General features: G+C 31.3%; 1 protein-coding gene across 1 annotated transcript in view; it reads right to left on the reverse strand.

The window, feature by feature from the left end:
• LOC149246283 (cytochrome P450 709B1-like) overlaps window positions 1–6278 on the reverse strand; it is a 31325-nt gene extending 25047 nt beyond the window's left edge. Inside the window, exons 1-5 of the mRNA XM_089440381.1 lie at window positions 5961–6278; window positions 5537–5760; window positions 4886–5136; window positions 4236–4626; window positions 3666–4128 (exon numbers count right to left, since the gene is read on the reverse strand). Of these exons, the coding sequence (XP_089296507.1) occupies window positions 3666–4128; window positions 4236–4626; window positions 4886–5136; window positions 5537–5760; window positions 5961–6252 (1621 nt within the window). The 5' untranslated portion in view covers window positions 6253–6278. The remainder of the gene's footprint in view (window positions 1–3665; window positions 4129–4235; window positions 4627–4885; window positions 5137–5536; window positions 5761–5960) is intronic.
• Window positions 6279–10082: the final 3804 nt, after the last annotated feature.

Below are 10082 nucleotides of genomic sequence, written 5' to 3' on the forward strand. Positions count from 1 at the left end.
CCATCAAAATCTATGGAGATCCAGAGAAGGCAAACAATAACATGATCCAACAAAAGGAAATAACAACTCTGAATTAAGAAAGAGCATACCTAGTTGAACAAAACAGAGGCATGTGGCTGGTAAAAATGAGGGTTCAACCAAAACCAAACTCCGTTGCAAATATAGTATAGTTTGTGTGTTCCCTTCTTAAAAGAATTAATTGAATTTCTCTGCCATTGGTTCTGACTGCCTCAAGTTCCCATGCACTTTCAACATTAATACTTGAGTATTATTGTGATCTTTCTGATCCCAACCACACCTCATATTATAATCTGCTCTCAATCGGTAGAAATAAAACTTGCAATCAACAAAACAAGAAATCCATCAAAATCCATGGAGATCTAGAGAAGGAAAACATTAAAATGGTCCAAGAAAAGGAAATAACAACTCTAAATTCAGAAAGAGCATACATGGTTGAACATTAAAAAAAGCTCCAAACCCACAAAAGAGGGTCCACACACCGCCAATAAGGTAAGCCACAACAAAAGTTGTATGTATAGGATTATGGGTATACCTTAACCAACCAAAACTCGCATCAACGACAGATAATATTTCAATTGTCTAACAAAAAAATTGACAGGGACAAATGATGGAAAGTGGCAGCTAAGGGAGTTCTTCTCAAAGGGGAATGCCTTACGGCGTAATAATTGTCTATGTTCAAGAGTGTTATGAAGTTAACACTGAAATTTCTTTATTTTTATTATTTTATTTATTAAACAATATGGTTATGTAAGTTGTGAGTTGCGTTCAAACACACTCAATGTTTTCAAAACTAGTTTTATGAAATTTGATTATATCTATGTTGTAAATTTATATGTGGACGAAATTGGGGATGAACATATTAGTAGAATTAAATTTAGGTGTGCTAGCTTAATAGTATACACATTTTTTTTTCCATTTTAATTTAATTTAGAAGTTAAAAATAATTTCAGATGAAGAAGTGTCATAAGAATTCACTTATGGTTTTTATATCATGTGGTAACGATAAGATGTGATATTGCACATTATATTGTAAGAAATTTCCATGATAAAGTAGTGATAAATCTCCATGGCTAATAATCTTGTTACATGTTTCTTTTACAATCTATATACGTTTAACACTTATTATGTTCAAATAAGTTAATATTATAATTTAGTTACTTATGACTTAGTAATATAAAACATTAATTACACCAATACACATAATAAAAAATAGATTTTTACATATACAAGGTTCCAACCATTGAATTTGAATTTTTCTGAATCCAACTACACTTCAGATTACAATCTACTCTCAATCGGCAGAAATAAAACTTGCATTCAGCAAAACAAGAAATCCATCGGAATCCATGGATATCCAAAGAAGGGAAACACTAATATGATCCTACAAAGGGAAATAACAACTCTGAATTGAGAGAGCATAACTGGCTGTACAAAACCAAAATCTCCAAAGCCACAAAAAAATGATCCACACAATGCCAAGAAGGTATACCACAACAGAAATTCTCAAATTAAAGACATGTACTAACGTAATATGACTTGAATAAGAACATATTCATATTTTTTTTAGTGAGTAAAGTCACCTTCATATTCATTTTTAATCTCAAATGTATTCTATATTTTAATTCAAAAATATAATATATAATTTTTTTTTTAATTTAAAATATAGTAAGAATTTATAGTTGTAGCTTATGTGACCTATATCTTTGAATTCTAAACATTTCTCATATTTTTATTTTAAAATTGTATTTTTTATTTTTTTTTAATTTAAAAACATAATTATAGTTTGAGTGGGAATTAATTTATATTCAACTATATTAATTTTTCAATCTTAAACTTAAAATTCTAACTATACACATTATTTTACTAATATATATAAATTTGAATTTAAACAATTTAATACTAACTTCTAGATTGCCATTTAAATATTCATAATTATCTCTCAACCTTAATTTCTAAGTCTATATCTTTATTTAAAAATATATAAAATACAAAACTTTTAATTTAAAAATCTTAATGTGAAATTTTAAAATATGATGTAAATATCCATAATCATTTTTCAAACTTAACTTTTAAATTATAATTTTGAATAAGAATACATTTATAATATTTATTATTTAAAAATCTATATTTAAAAAAATATAAAGTAAAATAAAATAATTTAAAAACCTTATTAACAATTTTATGTTTGACCCTTCTAATAAAGTTTAAGGAATAAACTCCCTCCACCTTTCAATATCATCCTAAGGAGCTGCTCAATTCCTATCAGGGATATGTTTGGCCCTTCGGAATAGACTCCCCCCACCTTATTTATATTGATAAAAAAGAAACCCCATACAAATCAATTAATTTATCTCTAATAAATTCAAAACCCAACATTATGGAAACATTTTCACGTTAATACATTCTTTTATGGAAACATGTACACATTAATAAATTCATTTCATATTTGTTATCAAATGAATGATGTTAGGTTAGGATTAAAACATCCAAAAAAACCATCCATATTTGTAGCTTACCAACCTTAAATTCGTACATCGCACGACCATTTCATAGGTTACTTGGCCGAAACCTCTAATATGATTTTCTAATGAGTTTTTATCCACAAGCAATCTCATATATCATGGTTTGATGTGCCAATTTAAAGTCGGTAAGTTCCTTATATATAGTCCCAAGGATGTGATCCAATGGTTAGGTGGGGAGGTTTGGTCCTCATAGGTCTTGTGGTCCAATCTTGGGCAAGAAAATGTATGCGTGTGAGTTGTTCCATAGCAAACAAAGTCAATGCAACCTAGCAAACTCTTTAATTTATTAAAAGTCAATGCAACCTAACAAACTCTCTAACTCTCTAACACTCTATAGGCGTTGAGCATATTCCCTTGAGAATCAATCTAAAAGTCACTCTCAATGCAACCTAACAAACTCTGTTGATAAGTATTCAGATAAAAACAAATAAAAGTAAAAACCTAACAAACTCAAAAATAAAATAAAAAAGTATTAAAAAAATAAAAACTTAACAAACAATCTAACAAACTCACACTAAAAATTAAAATAAAAGTCACTCTCAATGCAACCTAACAAACTATGTTGATTATAAATATATATAGTTGTTTCCTCTTAAATAACATATCTTAAATAAATTGATAACTCCTTAAAAAAATAATTATCACATTGTTTTCCTATTTTATTTTTTATGAAAAACAATTTTTATCTAATATTTAACATTATTTTTGTTTTAATTATTTTTTTATATATTTACATTATTATTATATATGATTATAAATATATATAATTGGTTTTTCTTAAATAACATAGCTTAATAGAATTGATAATTCCTATTAAAAAGAAAAATATATTATAATGTTTCCCTATTACATTTTTGATGAAAAACAATTTTTATCTTTAACATTATTTTTATTTTAAAAAAACACATGTATAGATAAAGTCACACATAACAATCATCTTAAATGGAAAATGTACTTTTCCGCGCAAAATATATATATATATATATATATATATATATAATTAAAAAATAAAAATTGCACCACTAAAAATGAATAAACATAAAAAAGCACCACTAGAAATTACTACGCGGTTTTGAAATGTCTCTGGGATTATTGGTTTGCTACATAAGCATCTAGTGATACGACATGAAGGAATCATCATGTTTTCATCTAGTGATACGTTTCCAAGTTTAAATATGATCTGCATGCCATGTTGAGGCTGTATGGTAACCATAGCGATGGGAGCATGCTTGTATGCAGGTGAAAGACTGAATGAGAATCTCTGCAAAATCATAGCTAACACAGTCTTGGCCTCCAACATGGCAAAGTTTTGGCCAATACATGTTCTTGGACCCATTGAAAATGGTAAAAAAGCATTCGGGTCAGTAGCTGCCTTTGAAGGACCATCTGCAAATCTTTCAGGCTTAAACATGTTTGCATCTGGGCCCCAATACTTCTCACTGTGATGCACTCCCAAAATTGACAAACTCAAGAGTGCACCTTTTGGAAGTGAAAACGGGCCGAGCTTCATCTCCTTGTATGCTTCTCTTGTTATCGAATGCGCAGGTGGGTATAGCCGTAGAGATTCATTTAACACCATAGTCATCTGCCAGCCAGAAAAAAAAAACAGACAAAAAACAGACAAGAGTCACTAGGCTACCTTAAATGAGAAATAATCAACAAATCGAATGAGAAAAGTGATGGAATACATACTGATTTCATCCTGCTAAGCATGTCTGCATCTGGTATGCCCGTGCCACAAATACTGTTAACTTCTTTTCTTAATATTTCCTGCCAATCCAGGTTTATTGCAAGCAAGAATACTGTCCAGGTTAACAGATTGGAAGATGTCTCATGGCCTGCAAAGAAAAATAGTTTGCATTCATCCATAATTTCATCCATACTTAACGTTAGATTTCTTTGAATGCCACCCAATTCCTTCTTGTTGGCAGCCATCATGATTCCAAGAAGGTCATTTCCATAGTCAACCTGACTGGTTACTGTTGTTCTGGGCTCCAACCTTCTTTGAATTATAGAATTTAGGATTTCTCTAATCCTTCTATCAATCTGCCATGCATACCTGTTCTTGCTTGTAGGAATATATCTGAAAAAACCCACCGAATGTCAGTCCACAATCCTTAATTATAAGTACTAAGAAGCATTATACTTGTGCGAAAGCTCTATTGACTAAGTGTACCACTTGGTAGACCCTTGTGCAAAAGTAAGAGATCTAAGGATTATGGCACTGACCCATAAAAGAGCAGCACCCAAAGAATGTTAAAAGAAGACATAAGCAGAAGTACACATGAACTTGCAGTCACATGCAAAACTATATAATTCAAAGATAAATATATTGTAATTACTGGCTTCCAGGGATCAAGATAGAATGTTCAGCTTCAATAGCCATTTTTTGTAATTCTCTCTGCAATTGAAATACTTCTTTTCCTTCATTGAAACTGCTACCGAACGCAGTATGGGATATGATATCTGCTGTTAGTGCTATAAATTCTTTATGAACATCAATTTCTTTGCCATGAGAGTCTGCCTGAGCCACCATCTCTTGCCAATTATTGAGCATGGTTGAAGTGCAACCAGCCATTCTCTTCACCATTGTCTGTCATTCATTTGAACTATATAAGGCTCCAACGCTCAGAGAATCTCTAACAAACAGTCTAGCTAATGCAAATCCTTGGTTAGTAGAGATGGGCAAATTCACAGCATATAAAATGTAATTTGACAGGCTAGAGGAAAACACTTAAAAATAAGATATCAAATGGCCATGTATAAAATTTTCTCCAATTGACAAGTCTTTTCAGTTTCAGTCAATTTTAGATTTCTTAACTCCGTCCTTATTAGACACCACGTTCTCATGGTGGCCTGCAAGATCTGACCAACATACCTATGTTCAATAATCCTAAACATATAAGGTGATTCTCTATTGCCAAAATCTTCAATCCATTATCAAATCTTATTATACTGCTACTGTGTTTGCAGGACGTTTCAAGAGTCCAAACCTTAAGTTTATCAATATTGAAGGCAGGGTTTACAATCCTCCTGTGGTGAACCCACTTCAATCCCTTTATGCTGGCCAGTCCCTGACCGAGCAGAGCCAGTATAAGAGGCCTGAGTTTCCGCTTCTCATAGTGCCCGAACTTGTTTGATAGAACTTCTTTCATTAGTTCTGGTTCTGCAATGTAGAGGATTGAACGGATTCCATACCAGTAGAAAAAGGTATCTCCTGAAGACAAACAAATTACCCAATCAAACATCGATTTCAAACTGTTTAGCAATCCCTGTGTCAACCTTGACACTATTGCAAAACTCTAAATAACTAGCAGAAAGTATATGTTGTAGATTTTAGCAGGCCAATAACTACCAGAGCAACATATGAAAGTAAAAGAAGTCTCTAAGGAAAAGAGAATGAATAAATTAGAGAACCATATATTTGACACCACGTATGGTAGTGTGGCATGACTATAGGAACAATATCATGAGAAATATTCTGCATAGGCTGTGCATGAGCCTCCCTGAGAAGCTTCCTCTGCTCTGGCCCGCTCCCAATGAGTATCCGGTAAGGCCGACCTCTTATTCCTTGGTCTGTATAAGCTTTTTTAAATCCATAAGGCTTCCATATGAGGTCTCTAAAGAGGTTAACCAGTAAGATCCCAAACAAAACAACTAAAATAGCAACCAATGCTTCAACACTGCTTTTAATCTCAATATCCATCATCAAAACCTCACACAACTACTCTGTACTATTACAGGGCTATTTGACTAGGCTTTACCTATAGTTCTCTATATCAATGAAAGACACTTCAAATTTATAGAACTATATCGATGAAAGACACTTAAGTGCACCACCTGTTCTAAACGGTATATAAAACTGACAGTCTTCCATAATTGTCGTTGCATGTCCCTCCTTCGAGAAGACTTTTCATTAAAAAATATCCAATTATAATAGTGTATTCGATAACATTAATGTGTCTATATTCATTTGCTAACATTATAAAATTGAGTTTGAGTGAAAAGAAGGATAGCTAATTATTTTAATGGTTCAATTTAACCAATAAAAACACTTAAAGTTTATAGAATATTTAAGTCAAAATTAGATGGGTTCAAAACACAACTATATTATAATATATAGATGTGTTCTCATTCAAAGTATAACTATGTTTTAAATTAAAAATATAAGAAATATATGTATCCAAGCTTTTATGATCTATAATGAATTAAAAAAAGTCTTCTTGTAGAATGATTAAAAAATGAATATGAATTTTATTTTAACTAAGTCATATTCTAGAAGTTAGTATAATGTTTTAAAATTAAAGAATTTTTATTTTATATTTTTAAATTAAAATGATGTTCATACATAAAAGATAAAAGACAAAATTTAGCATTGAAACATAAATATGAAGAATTTAATATTTTTTTACTTATATTATAAATATGATAATAGTGTATATATAGTCTTACTTAAATTACAAGTTAGTATTAGGTTTTAAATTAAAAATTTTACATGATAGGTTTTTTAATTAAAATATAAAATACAATTGAATGTGATCTCACTCAACTGATATTCTAGAAGTTAGTACCATGTTTGAAAATTAAAGATTTTGTATTTTATATTTTTAAATTAAAATATATTTGTATACATAAAAGACCACAAACAAACTTTAAGGAAAATGATATAATTTTTAAGTTGTTTTATTTTATTTTTCTAAATCATACTATAAAAAAATTTATTCTATTCAATTAAGGGTTTAGCTTTTGATAAAACAAATTTTACAAATTTAAATTTAAGTTGATAAAATAAAATTGCTATTAAATTTTGAGATACATTTTAGGTATGATAATGATATTTTAATTTTGTTTCTAAATCAAATCAAAGTATATTTTTTTTATTCCACTTAATTAAGGGTTTACCATTTTATACTTTTTATTTTACAATTTAAATTCAAGTTGATTGAATAAAAAATGTTATTAGATAGAAAGAGCTCAATGAAGAATTAAGCTAGGCTAATGAAATTAATCATGGGTCAAATCTCCTAGTTGTGACCTCGTTTATGGAGAGGTAGTTATATGTCAAGTAAAATATCCATAAGAAACATAGAGAAATTCGTAAGTTCATTGATCCACATTTTGTTGTATTTTCCAAAAATGGAGATAGTGCGAGCTATAAAAAGCTGCAAGAGAGATGATATTTCTGACTACCCCATGAAGCCAAATACCAAAAAACGTAACTAATCTAGTTATGTGTCAAGTGAAATATCCAAAAGAAACATAGAGAAACTCGTAAGTTCATTGATCCATATTTTGTTGTATTTTCCAAAAATGGAAATAGTGTGAGCTATACAAAGGTGTAAGAGAGATAGTATTTCAGACTACCCATGAATCATTCTTTTTATTTTTCATTTTTGTCCTATTTAAAGATATAAAACATATTAGTTATTGATACCAAGTTCTTGTTTTCCCATCTCAATAAATCAAGACAGTTAAGGACAATTTTCCATTTCATTTTACATATTCCATATTCTTGAGTTCTGTCAATCAACAAAACTTCAGCAACCATTTTTGTTCGTAAGAGTCATCATTTAATACTGAATATATATGTGAATCAACAATGATATATCATGGAACCACGTGGATCCTCTTCGTGATGAAAATTTTTGTTATGAGGCCAAACTACCCCTATCGAGAATTGAACACAGGACCTCACATAGACCAAGTAAGACCTTCGTCAATTCCACTACAATGTTACTTGACATAGATAGAAGAGCATATGTATTTAAATTTTAACGTTGCCATTGTTGGGGGTAGGGACGGGGCGAAGCCCCAACCCTGGTCACCGCACCCAAGAGGACCAAAGGGTGGGACCGTGGGCCAGGGCTTAGCCCTAGCCCCATGGTCACGACGCCCACCACGAACCATACACCAGAGAAAACCCGGGGTGCTCGAGCTAGGTTTAGGCTGAATTGGAGGATGGTTGGCAACCGAATTGGGAGAAATGGAGAAACACACATATTTTACTCAATTTATGGCCAAAAGGAGGTGCAGAAAGAACCAAAATAGGGGTTTTTGACAGTGCTCAATCCCTTGGAGAAATCAGTTCTGCTATTTGAGTTGTGTAAAGCATGTAAACACACTTTTGAGCATTTTTAATTAAAGAGGCCCTGCATTGGAAGCTGGACCAAGAGATGTAGCCCGAGAGAGGGGTGACCTCCTTTATCATGCTTTGTGTTATGTGTTTCAGATATGCTTATTTCTCTCTGTTTGGCTATAAAATTTGGTTAAAATTTACTTGTATATGTGTTTAATAAACTAATCCTCTACCCAAAACACATATAAATTTAACTTGCAAATTGTTAAAAATCTTTAACTTTACACATTCAGACACGTGAACTATGATGCATTGTGTATGCCAAGAAAATCCATTTACTACTACTCCAGGTTATGAATTTCTAGCGGGAGATATTGACTGCAAGGTAGGGGTTGTAGGACACTTTTGGTAGAGTCATTATACTAGACTATTTTGACAATGATAATATATCTAGTCCAACCAACATAGGAAGCCTCTCTGTTATAACCCCCAATTGGAAAACGTAAGAAATGTGGGAAAGAAAAAACTAATCTAATCTAGTTGCCATATGAAGCCACTTTGTTGTAACCCTTAGTTGGATGAAAATAGGAAAACAAACCTAATTTAACCCAACTCGAATAGGAAGCCTCTATACTATAACCCTTGGTTGGAAAAAGAAAAAAAGTAAATTCCAACTTGTTTGCATGAAAGAAATGACACACACACACGAAATGGAAAATGCATGAAAGTAAAATCTAATTGGTGATTATGTTTACAAGTATGTTCTAACCCTTCACCATATGAATATATTGTAACTCTACGTACAATTAATCATTAATCACATTCATGTTGTTGTAAACTAAGAGAACAGAGACAATTGTGCCACTAAATATAAATGTAATCAAATTATATCATAAATACAAATATGAGCATGAATTGGAATTGCTATAATAGGAAGTTAATTAGGCTTGCAGAAAGAAAGAAATAATGAAATATCTTGCATACAGATAGGAACTTAGTTGAAATGGACAAATACTAACCTAAACTATTTTATAGTAGTAACTAGCTAAGGAGGGGCCCTACATCCTTAGCTAAGGTATTGGGAAAAAGTTATAGTAGCAACTAGAACTTAAATCAACATTTAGTCATGGAAACAAAGTGCATAGGAAAATAAAAAATGTATTCTTTATTAATTAGAAACAAAGTATCAAAATTGCATTCACAATCTTCCTCCCCTACCCACATTGAGCATAGTATTTATAGAATTCTTTGATTTCCTATCTTAACATAGAGAGTTGAGGATAGCCATGAGAATCTATGATTCTTAGGCTATCTCATTCTCATTACAACAACTCATTAAAGATAGAAAAAAATGACAATCAAAAGCTAGGAATCCACATCATCTGGTCACGATGTTGGTTAATATGTGTTGGAGCAATCTTGGTCAATTGGTGTGGTTAAGTTGTCCCAAACTAACAACCTTG

This window comes from Pinus tabuliformis, chromosome 7 (genome assembly GCF_031772625.1).
Source record: "Pinus tabuliformis cultivar Carrire ecotype Pingquan chromosome 7, CPIR1, whole genome shotgun sequence".
Classification (NCBI taxonomy): Eukaryota; Viridiplantae; Streptophyta; class Pinopsida; order Pinales; family Pinaceae; genus Pinus; species Pinus tabuliformis.